Source organism: Leptopilina boulardi, unplaced genomic scaffold, assembly GCF_019393585.1.
Source record: "Leptopilina boulardi isolate dan_hultmark-lab unplaced genomic scaffold, ZJU_Lbou_2.1 LbouV2_107, whole genome shotgun sequence".
NCBI classification, from domain to species: Eukaryota; Metazoa; Arthropoda; class Insecta; order Hymenoptera; family Figitidae; genus Leptopilina; species Leptopilina boulardi.
The window spans coordinates 181,015-201,888 of NW_026137649.1; the positions used below are offsets into that span (position 1 = coordinate 181,015).

Below are 20,874 nucleotides of genomic sequence, written 5' to 3' on the forward strand. Positions count from 1 at the left end.
GTTGACGTGGCACCACCTACCTTACTAATTTTTGTTGCAGGTTTTTCTGTATAGTAAATAAATTTACTAAATCGGAATATACCATTTATCTGTCGGAATTTTAGATATTAGAAAATGCATTTTACAGCATTCTTTTTTCTTGCATGGTTTTAAACGAAACATGGAGTGAAATTAGTGTGGAAAGGGTTATCGTCTAGTTCGCGATAACGAAGCGGCAATTGTATCGATCGAGTCGGTTTCATCCTACCAGAATTTTCATTGGTAGAAGGGGCTTTAACTTCTTTGAAAAAGCAGGTTACTTTCGTCGAGGCTAGATAATGCGAGAAATAGGGAAAGGGTATTAAGAGAGAGCGAGAGAGAGAACTTCCGTACGTAATTCTGTAGAGTTGAGCAGAAGAACCCGGAAATGAGGGTGAGGCGGAAGCTAAGCGCTTCAAGCGAGAGGGTTGGTTCGGAAAAGGGGAGATTATACTGGAGGGTTGGAAATTTTCTTCAGTATGATGGTACAGAGTGATGGATCGATCGCTAAGGACACGAATATAACGCTGATAGACCTCTTCACGAACTTGATTTTTTCCCCAAAAAAATTTCAATTAGCAATCTTATAAAAGATATGTTGTCCTCTCAACATTTCTCAGAAGAAAAAGAGATTTAAGAAAAAACTTCACTTCATGATTTTATAATCATTACCTTAAGTATACTACTCCGATTTAACTACTATTATTCCTTGTGTATACTATTTCTACTATTCCAATGTTTCAATAATTCTCAGATCCATAGAAAAAAATTACTAACTGCATTTTCATTATTTAAATTTAAAGAATCTTGCAAAAGTTGAGAGCACGTAGAGAACCGGTTCGTATCCGGACCGGAAGTGTGGACCTTGGACCGCCCCCCTCTCTCTCTCTCTTTACTTCTTTATATATATATCGTGTGTATAAAAAGAGGCACACTACAGACTCTGGGTAGATAAAAGAGTGTAATATTCTGCAAGGTTTTTGGTTTTGGACCTCAATACATAAAAGCCAGCAGCATCTTTCTCTCTTTCCATTCTCTTCGCATCGCATCCTTCAGTTGAGAAGGCACGAAAAACAGAGCAAAAGGAAAACCAACGGACACGATGGATGGCATCCGGTCCCTCGTTGCTCTCAGCGCAGAGAATACACTCTTAAAAGAGAGAGACAGAGGGCAATGGGAAGAGAAAAGAAATTTCAGCACTCGACTCTTCCTCAACTTGTGTGTATGTCTCTTTCTCTTTCCACTTTCTCTATTTGGCTCTCCGTAAACACACGAAAATATCACAAGACTATTATTATCATATAAAGGAATTTAAGTTTATTATTTGAAAAAATATTTTAAAAAGTAATTAACAAAAGAAATTATTTGTTCATATAAAATATTTGTATAAAATGCGGTTTAAAATTTTCAACTTTTTGAAAAGAGAAGTGATTATTGGTGCGTTTATTGGCTTCGAGTACGCAATTTCGAGTGAGTGTGTTTGACTTGTAGTGAGCTAAATATTTCGCTTGCGAATTCTAATCATCAGCGGCGTGAGACGCCTCAAATAGTTTTCCCGACTGTGTCTCGCGTTTATTTGTATACTCAACGTGTAGAGCTTTTTCTAGTTTTGCCTCTCCCCCCCCCTCTCTCTCCCTAAAACTACTAGCGAGACACGAAAGATTTGTCTGCGTACCTACGTACGCATTCTATTATTGTAACACCGCTTCCTCTTGGCATATTTATACACCTATACCAAACGTGGATTCGCGCGTTCCTGGCAACTCTTTTCCTCCCAAATACACAACGCTTCCCCATATTAATTTCATTCCTGTATTTAAATTCGCGGACAGACAGGAAAAAAAGTGTTATTATAACACCAAAAATAGTGTTGAAACATCACGCAACACTTTTAACACCAGTTGAGGGCGCCACTGTCTATGTGATTTAGTATTAGTTAAAATATAACACCCATCAGAAACAACACTTCTTTTTTCAGTGTCGGCGATATTTTTTTAAACAGTATTCCTTAGAATTAGATTTGTTATATGAATTATGATTTTTTGTCAGCCTAAAGTTCATATATTAATTTTAGCAAATGTTTTGATAATTTATCATAGTGACTGATATTCAGATCCTATCAAACCTGATTTTCAAAGTGCATATAATATATCATTTAATGTTTAAATTTCAGATACACTAAAACGTCAATCGAGAACAGACGAATGTGCAGTGCTGTTCTCGATTGACGCGATTTTTATCGCTCGAAAATAAAAACACTCAGGGCCGTATGAAGGGCCTTACGCAACAATGTGAATTCTATCTAGGGGATTTTCACTAGTGGGGCACTGAATCCACCTTAAATTTAAAAATCACAAGTACGACTTTGGCGTCAGTCATAACCTAAATTCTACCCGCTTCCCCACTTCCCTTCAAGTGTTCCCTTGCTCTGTTCTCGACTGACGTGTTCTCGATTGACGTTCTAGTGTAGTACAAAGTAACTATACACGGAAAAAATTTTAACGAGGAATTGACAGAAACTCCTGCGCTATCTACTAACGGAGGTTAGTTTCCTTAAGCGTACGGAGAAAAAAGAATTGTGTATTAAAATTTAAAATAATAACCGGATTGTTAATAGATATAACTAACAAATCTGGTATTGTCGTTAGAACAAATTATTTTGTTTTCTTAACAGTTTTATTGTTATCATGACAATTTCGATTTGTTAGGCAAAGAAAAAAATTTGTTGCAACAACAAACTAAATTTAAAAAAAAAATTATTCTTATTCTTTAAATATCGATACACAATATTTTAAGGAAGCAAATAGAATGAATAAATTCATAAGCAGAGTGCGCGTTCTATTTTTCTTTTCCTCTCAAAACTTTTTATATCCTCTATCCATAACCCGGCGCTCTATTATTACGGCAACTATACTTCCCCCCCCCCTTACCACATTATTTGTACACCTGCCAAATTGTCCGTTACTTCCGTCTTTCGCAGTCATCACTATCTCGATTTAGGAACGTCCGGGGTCTCTCCCACTCTCCCGTCGTCTACCCTGGTAGAAAAAAATTAGTGGCCAGATGCATTCTTGAAACAATGAAATCTCGTTCGCCACTAATTTTTTCTACCAGGGTACTGCCTCTATTTTCCTCTCTCTATAAATTTGTAATCCATTTTGTCGAATCGAGGCAAACGAAATATATTTCAAATTTCATTACATTATACCTTTTAATCGATATACATATCAAAAATTTTTTTATTCAAAGCTTATTCTATTAATCCTCCAAAACCTTACATTTAATCATTTTTCATTCGATCAACTATAATGAAGGATTAAAAGATCTTTTTTTTATTTTTTTTTCAACAGTTTATTGTTGCAAAAGTCAATCAATTATTGTGACAGGAAGTTCCTGAATTTTAAGGAAATAATGTAAATATTTATTATTTACGTGACACAATATAACATAAAAAAAGAGATTTATTAAAAGTGTCGCCGCGCCTTTGACTAATCCCTAAAATCATTAGCCGCATTAACATTTGCCAAGTCTGCCATCCTCTCATAATTCTTCTTATATCGACCTCGAAATAAATTACATACAGATTTTGAGTTTCGTCCAAAGACAAGACAGAGAGAGGGGGGGATGGCTTGGATTATTAGGTTTATGGCAGTGAATAGTAATTATTATTATTTCAAAAAATTTGAAGGATAGAATTAGAGAGTCCCTTGCCAGTTTTTCTGGATTGATCAAAAGAAATAGAAATACAAGTTTTTAATAATTTTCTTTTCACAAGACTGTTGTTAACAGTCAATAACGATCATTATTCAACCGTTATTACAATTTTTTCAAGGCGTTCACTAGAAATTTTACAGAGAGAAAAATGAGATTGCAATTGTATATGCATAGCAAATTTTTAGCTCTGGTAGCTAATATTTAGCTGCCACAGCAAAACATGTTAGCTATGGAAGCTAATTATTAGCTGTATTCGGTAACAATAATTGGTATCCATATAATATCAAATTGGGGTTAGCTAAGGTAACTAAATTTTAGCTAATCTAGCTATTTATTTTTCTCCGTGTGGTAAAACCTTTATAAGGGCATTTACGAGTGTTACTTGTTAAAATTCTTACAGATTTCTTTAACGCAAAAAACATTTTCTTCTGCGCTGAATTTAGGGCCAGTTTTACCAACTCCGGTTAAAAGTTAATCAACAATTAAAGCCAATTTAACCGCTCATGATTGGTCGGTTAGGGATTTAATCGCTGATTAACTTCTAACCGGAGTAGGTGAAACTGGCCCTAAGTTATTTCTATTATAAACAAAATTGTATTTACAGCAGCGGTGAAACGATTTTGTATAATATATATATATATATACTGGCACTCAGGGTAAAAAGAGAAGAATTATGGAATGTAAAGAGATCAGTGTTACCAGATGGTTTTATTTTTCCGGATCCTAAAGAAAAGACGTGTCCCACCTACATCGTCAGTTGAAAGCCATCATTCGCATGAAGGGCCGACTTCCCGGAACTTTGTAAATCCCCCGATTTCTCCTTCTACACAGATATACATATACGTATATTAAGAGTGAGAGAGAGAACAAGAACATATTAACCTCTTCGCTGCAGGGGTGTGTTCCACGTCGCGATTCTCCTACTACCAACTTCCGCGTTCTCTAAAGCACCGTGCGCAGCTATTGTGTACTTTGGTTGGCACTTTTTGAAGAATATAACACCGTTGGTAATGGTGTTTTCCTGCTCGATCTTCCAATACAATAGAACTCCAGGGCACAAGGAGCATTAATCGTTTAGTTTTCATGGAATGGAAACCCCAAAGCCGATGCGCATAGTCTGTGCTCAGAAACTAAGTTAGGAATTTGTTCCAAGAGAGAGACAGAGCAAATGGAGGTTCTCATGTGAATAGATCGAATCATTTTTGAAAATTATCCTCAACAGTGTGAAAAACGATTTATCCGAAACACAACAATTTGTGTAAAAGCTCGAGCTTAAAATATTTCATTCGAATTTTCCACACTCATGATAATTTCAGTTTTTCATTAGAAATGGACCAATGACAATAAGTGTATATACAATTAAAAATAAATGAGTTTCACTTTAAAATAGTTGCTCTCTAAATTTGAATCAGCGATAAGTATACCACTGGTACCAATCAGCGGATATACGCTGAAAAATCAGTGAAATTCCACTAATTCATCAGTGCATATAAGCTGATTGAAATCAGTGGTATACTTATAGCTGAGAATCAGCGAGATTCCGCTGATTCAAATTTAGAGAGTGCATATACATATTCTATATATGTCAATAATATAGAATTCTCGAACTTTTCAAAAATTCTTAGTTTTAAATTGAAGTTTAAAATTAAAAATAAGACCATATTAAATCTGAAACCCCATTCTTTGGGGAGTATCAAATCAATTGATTTGTTATAAATAGATAAATATATGCATCGACGACTCATTGTCAGAAGAATGAACAGGAAAAACCACACTTGTTTTTAACACATAAGGGAAGATTATGGGTACTTAGAAATTCGATCGACGTTTTTGGGGAGGGAATGTACGACAAGAAGACACTTCTTGGGAGAGTATTTCGTTGATCAACAAGAGGAAGGAGGCGGTCCACTTGAGTCAAGTTTTTTGGGGGTCTGGACCGCACTGACAAGACGGAGAGAGAGAGAGAGAGGAGACCCGGTTCCCATGACGAGAAGCTGGTGCCGAGTGACGAGGGTGAACTGGGCTTTTTATCGACTTCCGGTCGGCGTTACTCTCATGCACGTGCAGTCGACTCATGCTGCTCTCTTTTGTAGCGCTTACAGAGATTCTCAACTTGCCGTTATCTCAACAGGTTGTCGTTTCCAATACTCATCCCCTTTTCTCCTTCTCTGTCTTTCTATCTTTTCCACTTGACTTGAACTTCTTTTTCTTCGAAAATCATGGCTCAGGCCAGTTCGCTTTTAAAGTAAACGATTATCTCGGGAGAGATTTTGTACCTCTGTGTGTGTGCGTGTGTGAGTTTTTTCCCTCTTTTTCTCTATCGTGTTTCTTATATGAGGAAATTCTTAGATATGTTTTCCGGTTTGTTAAAATGAATATTTCCAAGCTAGAAATATAATAAGAGGAAGCGATAGAATCTGCGTCGAGAAGCATTTTCTTGGCGTTATCGAAATTACAGATCGTGATAGAGCTGCTTCTAGACTCTTCGAGTCTAGCTTTTTTCTTATGACGGATTTTTGCACTTGTTATCTTTGTTGGTCACCACAGCAGCTGAGATGCAATATTACTTATCAGGTGTTCTTGCGAAGGGAAAGGGGATTCGCAGGAGGAGGGAAAAATAGCGAGAAAATTGAAAAAAGAAAATGAGATGGACGGTCACTGACACGCATACTTTGCGCGCAAGGTTACTATCTAAATTTAAATTAGTGAAAAGAGACTAATTCATATTAGTAAGAATTGTTACTAATCTTATGACGCTGAAGTTACCAACGTTGATTCGACGAATCGACGAACGAATTTTTCGTTTTCAGATTAGTTTAAAGGCCAAGAACCAATTTTTTTAAATTGAAACTTCTTTATTTTGGTCCCGAATACATCTTTAAATACTAAAAATTCTCAATTAAGGCGGGGAAATCTTCAATCTTAGGAAAAAAAAAATTCTTTTCGTCGATTCAACGTTGGTAACTTCAGTGTCATCTAATCTTTAGTAAAATATTATTATTTGATTTAGTAGTTTAAAATTTTCTTTACTAAATTCTTAGTAAAAAGTGACTAAAAATTAGTGAAAATTCTTACTAATTTAAATTAGTAGCTCATTTTTCACTAATTAAGATATGGAGAGTACTATGTGTTTCATTTGCGAAGACAGTTGAAAAATTGTTGTCTTTATACATATAATTTTCTTAATAAAAAGCTTTTTTTAAATAGTCATATTTAGACTCTTAGAATGCTTAATAAAATAAACTTTACAGTGATATATGTCTCTATATAATGATAATTTTTTTCATTCAGTAAATTATATATAAAGAAAAAAATGTTTAAACTTTTTTCGTAAATGAGTCGCACAGCAAGTATCCACACACGTGCGGGGAACGCCCCTTTAATCAGAACTGCGATTACGACTTCAGTAGGAAACAAAAATGTCGACTGTTGTCCATTACAATGCTTCCCTCACAGATATTAAATCTTCTTTCGATATTGATTTACCACGAGAATAATTCATTTTTCAAAAGATATTGAAAAATAATAATAAACATATCTTTAATAACTACATATACAAAAAATTAATCTTCATAAGTGAGATTTATGCAATTTTTTCAATAATCTTTTACACCTAGAGAAAAAAAAATTTTTTAATTTACTTGTCTTAAAAATCTAAAATATCGTATTTCTCTAATATGAAAAGATGGAAATCAATTCATAAAAAATCCTCGTGAAAATAACTGATGAATATAAAAAACTGTAAACTTATTTTAAAAGGTCTTTTTAACGAGGGGGTATTTACTGCTGAAAAAGGTGTACTATATTGAATACACTTATTATGCGCAATTATTACAATATTTTTATACTTATTACCAAATATTACGGTTTATTACAGAGGTATTACACCACCGTTATAACGCATTACTACACGCTATTACGTTATTATTACAAAAAGAATGTGCATTTGAATACACGAGTAAATATTAAATATTTAATTCAAATAAAATTTTTTAATGAAAATCTATATTACACAAAACGTAATATGATTCGACTATCTCTCCTGGATTATTTAATTGTTCATATAGATAAAAGCAACCGATACACCAATAGGATGTAAAATCGCGGAAATAATTTTTCGACATTTTATCGAAAAGACAAAAAAAACAACGTCGATGTCAATCAATAAAAAAATTTCGCTCATATATAATCGATAATAAAATCGCAACAATAAAAAATATGTCATAAACTTGAAAAATAACATAAAAAACAATTTTTTCAATTAAATATCAATTCATATGTATATGATTAAGAATCAATTGAATTCGAAGAAAAAATTAATATTAATAATTATAAAATATATTAAAATAATTACAAAACAGTACCTAATTATATAAAATTTGTTACGATCAGCATAAAAAATGGCGCTATAATGTATGTGACATTGCGTTACATGGGGGAGGAGGGTGGTTCAAATTTCCAAAAAAAAAGCGGTCCTTTTTTTTTGAACAGTCTCAATTGTGGAAGCAAAATGATGCAATATTAAAGAATAATAATAACAATAATAATAAAGGAATAAAGTTGATTTTAAAAAACTGAGTGAAAATTTAATAAATTTTAAATTATTATTATTATTATTGAATAAATATAACATGCTCGTTGGGAGCACTTGTTAACATAATGATAGAGCAGGTCGATTGCGAGGGCGTTTTAAAGCTCTTCGACAAGTGCCAGACTGAAAGACTGACAGATGTTGATAAAAAGAAAAGTCAGTAGAGAAGGGGGGCACCAAGAAGACGATACTTATTTTTTCATAATCCCATATACATACACACTAAAAAAAGTCTTGATTTCATCCCATTTTTAAGGCTGAATTCAAAGTGTAAACGGTTTAACATAAGACTTTGTTTTTACTGTGTAAATATGGGACAAAATTTCTGAAGTGATACAATCCCGATTCAAAGAAGGGCCTACGGAAGTCTAAAAGAACCAAAAAAGGGCTTATTCAGGTTCCAGGAGGAGCTACAGAGGATTCAAATTTCGACTCGGGAATAGCAAAAATGTGAACTTTGGATATTTTGAAAAATCATAATAGACCTTTCACCTCTTTGATTTGGCTGCAATTAAAAAATAAAATTAAAATTTACTATATTTTTATAATTTAAATGTTACAAAAATTTTAAGCCCGGTCTCAAGGTGGGAAAAATTTTTTTTCAATATTTTACGAGTTTTTTAAAATTTTCGAAATCTTTAATTTTTTAAAAATATCTCCGGTTTTTTTTATACTACGTACTTTTATGTATTTTGATGAGCTGATTACAAAAATCATAGTGACAATAACCTCAAATTTTATTTTTATGAAGAAAACCATAAAAAAATTGTTGACTTATTTTTAGTCAAAAATGACTAATTGTTAGTAGAAAACTACTAATTTATTTAGTAAGACTACTATTTCAATTAGTTAGCCTTATTAAATAAATTAGTAATTTTCTACTATGAATTAATCATTGACTAAAAATTAGTTAAGACGGTTACTAATTCATTATTAATGAACGTATTAGCGCAGTTTAATTAGTTGAGAGCATGCAAAAATGAAATGACTAAATTCAAACGCCAGGGCTGAGTAGATTGAAGAAGTTGAATCTTTTTATGTGGGTTTTTTCAAAAATCTATAAAAATAAAATTTTAAATTTTAAAATTGCTAACTAATTAATTGTATGTTATTCTTTAATAATCTTTCTGAAGAGCGAAATCTGCTTGGACGTTCTATAATTAATTAATATTATCAAACTAATAAATTATACACTGAGAAAAATGTTTAGTCAGAGCAACAAAAATTTGGTTGGGCCAACAAAAAAATTTTGTTGGTATTTAAGCAACCAAACTATTTGTTTGAGACAACCAAAATGTTTGGTTAGCTCAACCAAATTTTTTTGTTAGGTCAACAAAAATATTTGGTTGATCAAACAAACAGTTTTTTTTGTAAAATTAAAAATTTTTTTCTACATTATCTCTTTCCTTTTTATCTTTTTTATTTAATTCTTTTTTTTTTTAAATCAATTTAACATTGAATTTATATTTATCCAATTGAAATATTTGTGGACTTTGAAAAATTTCATCACCGTATGGGATCGAACCTCTGTTTTAAAACTGAAGATCGGGAGCTCTGACCACTGGACTACCCATCCTTGTGAGAGATTTAAACTAACTGTTCTCTTAAGCTATAATAAGCTGAGAGCGAATCAAATTATTTGGTTGTCGCAACCAAATTTTGGTTAGGACAACAAACGATCATTTGGTTTTTTAGACCAAACTATTTTGTTGTGTTAACCAAATTATTTTGTTGTCGTAACCGAATTTTGGTTGGAATTTAAAAATGTTCAGACAAATAATTTTGTTGGCCTAACCAAATGTTTGGTTGAGATAACTTTAGGACTTTGTTTCAGCCAACCAAAATTTGGTTACAAGAACCAAAATTGTCTAATCAAACAATTTTGTTGCAATCACTAAATATTTTTTCTCAATGATATTTCCTTAAAATATATAATATTTTTAAAATCACTCAATAAAGAGAACATGCAATAAAAAATAATTTGGGAAGTATAATTTATTAATAACAAATTGTCATGGAAATTGAGAAAACCTCACGATTTTCATGACAAGTTTACAAAAGAAAATATCATATTTTTAACATCAACGATAAATAAAAGACAATTATTCTTAAAAAGCACGTTTTTTCGATTTCACAATATCCCAATAGTCAATACGGAAGCGACCATTGACATTTACAATTGACTAATATCTCTAAACACTAATCATATAACGAAAAATATGATAACGTATATCAATAATAATGAATTAATTTAAAATCTAAAGAGATAAAAAAAAACTTCCAAAAATGAGACAATAAAAGAGACTTTTAAAGATAACGATATAAATCAACACGGAAAAAAGTCGAGTCTAAAGTCGAAGAAATCTATTTTTCAAAAATATTTCCTCTAAATATTATTTAATCCTTTTATTTTATGTATATTTTTGTTAAAAAATATCTTATTGATCTGTTTCCCTCTTTATTTAGTTATTTTAAGGGAAAGACTAAAAAATGTCTACTCTACCGGAAATCAATCTCTCGACACATTTACGTTCACCATAAAAGCTTTTTATCAAATTATATTTTAAACTCGACTAACGTGCTTTTTAAAATGAAACACATGCAGAAAATGATTGTTATATTTTGAAAAAAATAAACATGCCGAAAGTATTATTGATTCAACTGGCGCGGCGCGAATGTCGAAGAAACAATTCTATATTATACGCGACAAAGAGCCGAATTGTTGGCACGACCTTGAAACGGTCGCCGAACTCACGATCGAGAACGCTCAACTCGTTTTTCTTGCTTGCGTCATTTTAGGAAGTAGTCTCCAAGCAAATATAGGGGTGAATGGGGGGAGGAGGAATTGTCGTCTCCTGATGTATTATGAGAGGAGAGAAAAGAAAGCGAGAGATGAAGGAAATGAAATCGCGCGTGGGTGGATATTGAGGAACGAAATGAAATCGATATATGTATTATATATAACTTTCTCTACATTCAAATACTCGCTGGGTATATATAAATATGTACATAGACTTTAGAAAAACTTAAATAACTCGCAAAAAGTATTTAGAACGGCGTTACCAGACTTATTATATACTTTTGCCTGCATAACGAAGAGTTATGCTTATGTGCGTAACACACCAAGCATGCGTAATGCGTTTCGCTAGCCGGATTATTTTATTATCTTATATACTTGATCCACGAAAAAGGAAAGTTACACAAGAGACAATCAGTCAACGTTTCACGGTTACAGTTTCGTTATATATATATATTTTTTCTTTTTTATTAAATAAGCAAAACAAGATTTTTAAAATACAATTAATTTTGACATTAATTTCACGCCATTTTCGTCGTGTTAAAATTGATGTAATTGTCGAAATATGTTCTGCGAATTGAGAAATGCTCATATATATAGAAATGATTTAAAAAAGAAACAAATAAAACTGCACTGAAAAAAAATTTATTTCATTCAAATACTCGATTACTTGACTATTATCAAATAAATATTTATTTGTATCAAATAATTATTATTTAAGTCAATTAAATGGTATTTGTTTCAAATACAAAAATTATTGGTTCAATTCAATTAAAAATTATTTGGTTCAAGTAAATATTTATTTGATAATACTCAAGTAATCGAGTATTTGAATCAAATAAATTTTTTTTTTAGTGTGAGAATCTGTGCGTGATCTTTAAAGCCTTGGAGCGACATGCTACTTTATATCGTCGAGGAGAGTATATCTTATCTCTTGACAGAGTGCAATATTATTGTTATACATTGCAGCTAGAGAAAATGCTGCAATATATTGCGTTGGTATTTACGATAATTGCCCGCTATTTCTGTCATACTCGAAAGCCATGCAAGACAGTGAGATCTCATTTTCTTCAAAGAAGAATATTGTTCCAATTCCCTCGACACTACCAATATGAATGCTAAATTACAAGGTATTTTTTTAAAAAATATATCTTCTTAATAATGTATAAACAAATTATATACCTCCATACTTTAAAATGATTCGGATAAATCATTATACATTAAATCGCATTATCAAAATTAAAATACATATAAAAAATCTCATTTTTAAAGATTCTATGTTATTCAAATTAATATATTTCCATACTTTGATTTTAAATTTCAAAAAGTTTAATAAATTCCGAAAGTATAGTTTATATGTATATTTCATTATGCAATGTGTCATTTATTTTTTGTGACTCAGGTGATATGAAGTTGAGTTTAAATTACAAAATTCAACACTTAATAATATATTTATAAAATTAACAATTTAATTTACGGCTCCTAAAGTACTTCCGCATATTGATTTTATATGAAATAAACATTACAAAAAATGCACAATAACGTCCAAAAAGTAATCAAGTTTTCATTAAACTCACAAAATGGCGGATCCAAAATAGCGTCTAATGAAAAATTCCAATAAAATAGTGTGCACAAAATTTAAAAAAAATTCAAGGATTATTAAAATGAGATTCATATTTATAGCAGGGGTGTTTTGAAACTGAAATTTTTTAAGCTGTGTTGGTATATCTGGGGAGAAGAGAAGATAACATGAATGCAAATAAATTCACTTTCCGGTGGTGTTAATTTTTAAAGGGGGGGTGAAAAAACAAGTTTCCATATTATTTCGCAGAAAAAATATTCTTCCTTGTTCTGTCGCTTCGTCTTCAACGGCAGTTTCTTCTTCCTGGTCGTATTTTCAGACCGCACATGGGACAACAGCAGCTTCGTTCCTGAAGCAGAAGAATTTACCAATCATGTGTTGAAACGTGCGTGTGAGTCGAGAAAGAGACAGTGTGTGTGTGTGTGAGTGAGAGAGAGAGGCCATCTCGAGTTCTCGCACTATGTACACACACATATTTACCTACTTCCTTCTTGAGGACAGAAGTTGGAGAGAAGGTGGTCGAGTGCCGAGAGGTGGTTACTCTTCCCGGGAGCATAGCATATAACTTCTTGCGAGATCGTGAGCGAGAGACAATTGTGAGGCGGGGTTCACTTACAGAACAACAGTGGTTCTCAATCAGTAACCGACGTTTTCGAGAATAGAATTTTTTTCTTTCCGGAATTATAATTTTTTACATTACTACACTGAGAGACCTTTTGCACCGTCTGCGGAGCATTCTAGCGGTCAGCTATGAATTTTTGGAGCGTAACTGTCCAAAAAATGGACGGCCGAAAGGTTCATTTTAAGTTTTGGGCAGTCACGATACAAAATTTAGAATGCAGCGCACCAAAACCTATAGTGGCGCTGCAGTCACACACGTAGTTCTGATGCGGTGCAAGAGGTCTCTCAGTGTAGAAGTAAAAGAAATTCAAATTAACCCACAAATATTCCATTTAGTTTTTCAATAAACGAAAAAATGTCTTCGTCTATTAAATAAATATCGATAAATTGATAAATATATTCCATATGCCAGTGTTTATCAAATATGGTAGCTTTTAATATTTTGAATTTAGAAATACATAGTTGTCACGTCATACCTGCGTTTTCGTTTTACATGTGTAAATTTTACTAGCAGAATTAGTCAAAAATAATATAATGAAAAATGCAATTCGTTTCACAATCAAACATTATTAATTCATGCCAGGAAATATATCTTAAGTATGTGTTAATCAATATTAATATAATTTTCCATTTAATATCGAGTCAACGATTATTCGCGGATGGAAATTAATTGGATTCCGGCATCACTTGTGCAAGTGTAGAAAATTTGTCGAAATTTATTCACGAAGGAAAACAGAAAAAAGAGAGAGATGGAGGGGGAAGATATATAGATAGGCGAAGGCGTTACGCGTGTTTCAAAGCGCGGCTTACGTAGGCCCGAAGGCACATGCGGTTTCCTGATATGCATTATGTAACGTTCACCGCCTATATGTATGAATAAGGCATTAACGAACCTCTGACATTAAGAGAGAGAATTCTCGCCAAAGAAAGGCGTCGAGCTATTCGAAGTGGCTCGAAGAGATGGCTGCGAGGTCGTCGAGGCCTTCCTTTTTAACTTCCGCTTCACCGATTATATGCGCGGACATCCAAAGACATTCAACGATACTGTTTATTCATTTATCACTCGTTTTTTTAAAAATAATTTTAAAATAGTGCGCATTCAATAATTCAACATATACTATTTTTGCCACATCTCTTTTACATTCATTTGGCTTTCTTTAAAAAAAACTATTTGCAAGAAGAATTTTTCTCATTTAATGAAATAATTAAATATGATAAGTAAAATAAAAGATGGGCTGAATTAAACTTCATTTCAGGCTATTCAGATTGATTTATAGAACTAATTTTTCGAGTTACATATTATTAGTAAATTTGAGGTTTGCGAGATTTATTTATCTTCTTCTTCTTTAATTAAAAATTATAATTAAAATAGTTTTAGTATATAAAAGAAATTGAAAATTTAATATTCCAATTAAATTAGAATAAATGTGCCTAAAATAATATGTAAAACACGAATCAAAAATATACCAAACAAGCATAAATTAATTCGACAATTTAAATCAATTATTAATCAACATAATAATAGATTTCCAAAACTTATTTTTATTAACTGCTTGAAGATATAATAATTTAAACAAAATTATATAGGATATAAAAATGGATCAAATAAAGAACAATTTCGTTAATATACGTAATACGTTGTATATATAAACCAAGAAAAGTGCCAGCATTTTTTTTTCTGATAAATTATAACTACACCTCGACGCATAAAAGCCTTTTTAAATTGATAAGAATCTATTTTAATTTTGATAATAGATAACAAGAGTTGAAATAATCATTTCTCTAACAAAAAAAGAGAAAAACAAGCAAAACACTAAACTAAAGAATATAAGATAGGAAAAGGCAAAAATAATTTGTAAGGTCAACTATATTTTTCTCCGAGAGTTACTTCCGGGCGACCGCGAGAATGACTTCCTCTTTCGCGCGCCTGGAAGCGGAAGTGGAATGTGTGTGTGAGGTCGTTCCGGTTGGCGGACAATCTTCACGTGGAAGCAACTCTCCTCACGAGAAAACAAAAGAAATACATATATATTGTATTTATATAGTATCTTATATATAAGAAGTCGATGAGAGAGAATTTATATAGAAGTGACTGCGTAGTTACACTCAAGTTGAAAAGAGAGAAAAAAAAATTTTGTCGTGTGGTGGTAGGAGGTAAACTCGCGGCACGCGAAGGTCGATGTGCCGTTGTCTCTCGCACTGTTCTCTTACACTAGGAAATCACCATATCTCTCTCTCTCTCTCTCTCTCTCTCTCTCTCTCTCTCAACCCCCCCCCTCCCCCTACATTTCTTTTCTCAATCACTTGATTAAACGTCTTTAAATATAAAAATGTACTAAATCGAGAATTCACTACATATTTATATTTATTTACTTCTATTTTTTTGTAAATAAGTTCGACAAGTAGATTATAGGAAAACTAGTGTATCTGATTGAAATCGACCTCAATAGCGTTATCAACAAAAAAAACGCTAAATTTACGAAAAAAAACTTATTCTCTTCCTAAAGTTTTACAATATTTTTAAACTTATATGCATAGGTCAATTCTGAGAAAGATGTAGTGAATTTGCGATTTGAATTGATGTAGTCGAGGATTTAGTTTAATCACAGAGGAAGCTTTGTATTTGTGACAATTTAAAATTTTTCAAAAATAAATTACGTAGACTGATTTTTATCTAAAGTGCAAATCTGTATTGCAAGTTTGAATTCTTTATTTTCTTAAAATGACTTTTTTCTATTTAGAAAGTGTGATTAATTCTTGTCAAAGTTGTATACCTTGCATTAAAAACAAGTGAGGAAACAAAAAATGTTGGTGAAATGAATATAATTTTTAACTAGTTAACAGTGTTATCACCAAAAAAATACTGAATTTTATGAAAAAATTGTCCCTTTTTCTAAAATTTAAGAATTTTTGACTGAAAAAGTTGAAATTTTTACTACATATTATTTAGACGATGCTGAAGTACGCAACGTTTATTCGATAAACAATTTTTAAAGAAATAATTTTTTAGAGTGAAAAATTTTATAAATTTTTGTTTGAAAAATATTTCTTGTAGTGTTTTTAATCAACAAATTATAAAAAAATATTTTTTTAAATAAACTATTTGGTAATTTTTGGTATTAAATAAAAAATAATTTCTCATCGTTGATCATAAACGTTGTGTACTTCAGCATCGTCTATTTAGTATAGGTAAATTTAGTTTCTTCATAACTTTTAAATGCGCGATTCAACCTTCTATGATTGTGTTGAACATATAATTTCTTTTCAACTGAATTATAGGTATAGTGGAGGTTAATATAAACATAATAGGCGCAAAATAATTCATAATTAGTGTATTATTTTTAAATACAAAAGTAGATAATAAATCTTTAATAGATTAATAATTTTTGAATGATATATTTAGAAAATTGAAAATGTTTAAAATTTTACATTAAATATATAATACTTTTATATTGTAAAAGTACATATATGCGAGTCAAGAGAGTTTCTTTGAAAAACACGGTACTTTGAAGAGTCAAAGATTAGCATAGAATGCACAAGTCTTACAAGAATAAAAAAGTTTAGTAGGGTGTACTGGGCAGGAAGAAGGTATCCGTTCCTCAGGCTTGGATTTACATAACGTATTTCCATCGGCGTCGAACTCGCTTCCGCTCGAGAATCGTTGATTAACTATTATCGAGGAGAAACAGCAGAAACAAATAAAAAAACCGTGATATTTTTCCACACGAATATTTAAAAAAAAAATATATATATAAGTGTGCTTGAATTCAAGAAACAATATTCTCTCTCTGTCTTTCTAAATATGTATATATATATATATAAGTTTAATGATTAAAACCATCACATTCTTTTTTCTTGTATTATAATTATATATTTTAATATATAGATTCCATTCTCGTTAAATTGAATTATATATGTCTATAGATAAGTATATTATACAGTCATCCCTCAAGCACTAACAAATTGCTAAAATTTTCCCACTCTTCGAACTTTGACAATGACGATGAGTTATAAGTTTAATAAACTAAAGATTGTTCAATATTTCTGTATTAAAAATGAAATTTTAAAAAATTTTTATTAAGGAGAAATGAAATAACTAATCAAATCAAAAGTTAGTTCAACTTGATAATTTAAATTTTTAAGTGCACATTTACCAATTCACTTTTGATAAATGTAATTATGGGGTATAATGAAAATTAATTGCAGTGTTTGGGATTTCTTTTTTGTTACAGACATTCAGTCGAGCCGAGGACGTGTTATGAAATTACTGCCGACAATTCAGTTGCCGCAGCTACCGCCAGTTTCTGCCGCAGGCGGAATGGCGATGGATTCACGTCTTCCTCCGGGAATATCATTACCCTTTAGTCCTACAGATCTCCTATGGAGATATGGACCAGCCATGACCTTCCCGCAAACCGCACATCCGCCACCGAGTCCACTTTTGGACTTTAAAAATCATCTACCTTCCAGTTTGTGTAAGGATTTTTTAAAAATTTTATTCACGATAATTTTATTTTTCTTCGTGCGCCCAAAAATTTAACTAATTGATAAGTGATAACGAATTATTAAATTTACAAAATGTCAGATAATCATAAGATAATTTCTCTGTTACATGTAAAAATACATATAATAATTATAAATTTATACACACAGAAAATGAAGAAAAAAGAGAAATTAAATGAAATTGGAAGTAAATATTTCAACTCACTTGCTCCGTTGAATAGGCGAACAGCTGATTATTATTTTCATTTACAGGTACAAATGTTGATTTGAAATTGAGTGCTCAAACTTTTTTGTCTAAATTTCCAATAGTCACGGCTGTATAATTTTTACAAGAAAAGTAAATAAAACAAGACTATGAAACTATGATGATTTTTATTGCACCGCGAAACAAGAAAGCCGGAAAGCGAATAATAATTTTTTTTAGGTTAGGTTTTGCGACTTTAATTAATTTAATTTATTTTCAATACGGCAAAAATTTTGTATGGTATTTCTTTTTTTGGCAAGAATTTTTAACGATAATTTCACACGTGATATAGATTTTTAGATGAACTTTGAATTCCACTCAGGACGCATCCACGTCAAAACAAAAAAACACACCATTTCGCCTAATTATTTATACGATTTGATTGTAGGACATTTTGTAACTGTGGGAATCGCGAAATAAGTTACTAAATGTTTTTTAAATATTGTGAATGATTGTGAAAACATGTAAATGGAATAACAACAACACTGAAAAAAATCACTAGCTTGTCGTGTTTCTTCGAAATCAAAATGGCGGAGCTTGATGAAAGGGGGAGGGAAGAAAAACAAATAAATTTGTTGAACATGATAGGTATTTTTCTAAATGTATTTTGTTCATGCATTTTTTACGACTCTATCAATGAAAACTAATTATTACCCGGTACTTAAAATTTGTGACACTAATTCAATTTGTTTCAATTTTCGATAAAGCAAAACACAAAGGTCGCCGCACTGATGACACAATTGGACACAATTAGCATTAAGCAGAGCACTACTTGATACAAAAAAATCTATTTTTTTATCTCGAATGTTTATAATTATTTATAATAATTTTTCTTATTTCATTAAAAATTTTGAATTGTTTGCAATTTTAAAAAGTAATTAAAATTTTTTCCGATAATCAAAATGTCTTTTGACTCTCATAGTTATTTGGAAAAGTTTTCTGTTTATTACTTTCGGTTTCCGGTAGACTCAAAATGGGAAGATAGTCCCAAAATAAAACTAATAATTGGAAAATAAAACGTCAAACAAATATTGTTGAAAATTAACAAATTAGTACATTATAATTAATTGCATAAAAAAATCTATCACAGATTCAATTATAATAATCTAATGAGGAATTTTTAATATCTCTTTAAAACCGGAAGAAAACAGTTGATCAGTGATCATAGAGAATTATTATATACTATAAGGCCAACGCACAATAGATTCGCGAAAGTCGTTCGCGAACGAGATGCATGAGATAGAAAAAGGATACGAATATATCTCTGTCCTTTTCTAACTCATGTTTCACGTTCGCGAACGTCTTTCGCGAAGCTATTCATCTTAGGTCTATAGAAAAAGCTTAAATGTTCGTGTAAATTTTAGGTTATGTTTATATATTTTTTAGAAAAAAAAATATATATATATTATATATTATTTAACAATACGTTTTTAATTTTCTGCAATAATATATATTTTCAAGCAAAATTCAAGAGATTGTTTCATATGGATGGAAATTTGTTTTTATGTAATTAATAATATACAAAAACTGGAAAATAATTGAGAAAATTATACATGCACCTCTTAAAAAATGTATGAATAATTATTATTAATTCATAAATTTTTCAATTAATCGATCCGAGTACTAATTTGTTGTTTTTGTAAAACTTTCAGCACCAGATCCGAGATGTTGGTCACGTGACGATGTGGCGACATTTTTACGTTGGGCCGAAAGGGAATTTGATTTGCCAATAATTGACATGGACATGTTTCAAATGAATGGCAAGGCACTGTGTCTATTGACAAAATCAGACCTCGGCGATCGTTGTCCTGGTGCAGGTGATGTCATTCACAATGTGTTGACAATGTTGACTCGGGAATATAATCAGAGATGCTTGCCGAGTAGTCCCGTGACACCGACTCGACCCTCAGCCGCCTATCCATTGAGTCCACATTCACATCCACCGACGCCCACGTGGGTTGATAATCCTTATGCGGCAAATTTTGCCTCACTTATGTCGGCAAATTCAGTGACATTGTCGCCAGCACCTTCAGTCGACAGTCAAGCCGGTTCACCAGGTCACGCGGAAAATTGCAATCAAATGCAGCACTATAAAAGTGATTCGGACGAGGACAATCATCAGGGTAGCAGTAGTCCACCGGCGACGCCAACCGCGCTCACCGCTCAACGATTGAGCGAGGTGTGCGTCAAGGATCAACCAAGTCCCACATTACCACCGCAAATGATGCCACTGACCCCGGGCGCATTTAGACCCGCGGGCAATGTTGCACGGGAATTTTTTCCCAGTGACTCACCTGAGCCCAATACCAGTGAGTATAAAGCAAACAAAGAAAAAATTCCCTTTTTGAGGAGTAACAAGTTTTTTAATATTCCAATATATATTATATATTTTCATTTAATATACGATTTCTACCAAAGTTTTATTTACTTTCATTTGACTGAATCATTAAATTATTATAAAGTCGAATTTTCATTTTAACAATTAGTACAAATAAAAATTTGATCTAATATAAAATTTTGTTAAACATAAATTCACAAAAATAATAATAAGACTAAATGAAAATTCTAACCAATGAATTTTAGGACTTATTCTTGCGTTCTTAATAATTATCCAGATAATCGACCTTTACCTATTTTCAAAATTTCTTATTATTTGTATGGAGACAAATTTATTTAATTTATTTTAGCCCCAAAACAAATAATCAGATGAGAGAGGCTGAAAAAGTTAAAAAGTTTTTTTAAGTGTTTTCAGAAACCCATAAAACTATATGATAAATAAGCGAATTTTTAATAAAAAAAGAGAC

The 20,874-nt window shown here is 31.6% G+C and overlaps 1 protein-coding gene and 1 long non-coding RNA gene across 3 annotated transcripts in view; one reads left to right on the plus strand and one right to left on the minus strand.

The window, feature by feature from the left end:
* Positions 1–19,697, minus strand: part of LOC127276962 (uncharacterized) — a 169,055-nt gene extending 149,358 nt beyond the window's left edge. For both annotated transcript variants that reach the window (XR_007842290.1, XR_007842291.1), the window contains exon 1: positions 18,032–19,697. This is a non-coding gene — a long non-coding RNA (uncharacterized LOC127276962). The remainder of the gene's footprint in view (positions 1–18,031) is intronic.
* The window catches only part of LOC127276933 (ets DNA-binding protein pokkuri), a 31,479-nt gene that overhangs the window by 5,907 nt on the left and 4,698 nt on the right, over positions 1–20,874 (plus strand). Inside the window, exons 2-3 of the mRNA XM_051297689.1 lie at positions 17,556–17,798; positions 19,723–20,379. Of these exons, the coding sequence (XP_051153646.1) occupies positions 17,582–17,798; positions 19,723–20,379 (874 nt within the window). The 5' untranslated portion in view covers positions 17,556–17,581. The remainder of the gene's footprint in view (positions 1–17,555; positions 17,799–19,722; positions 20,380–20,874) is intronic.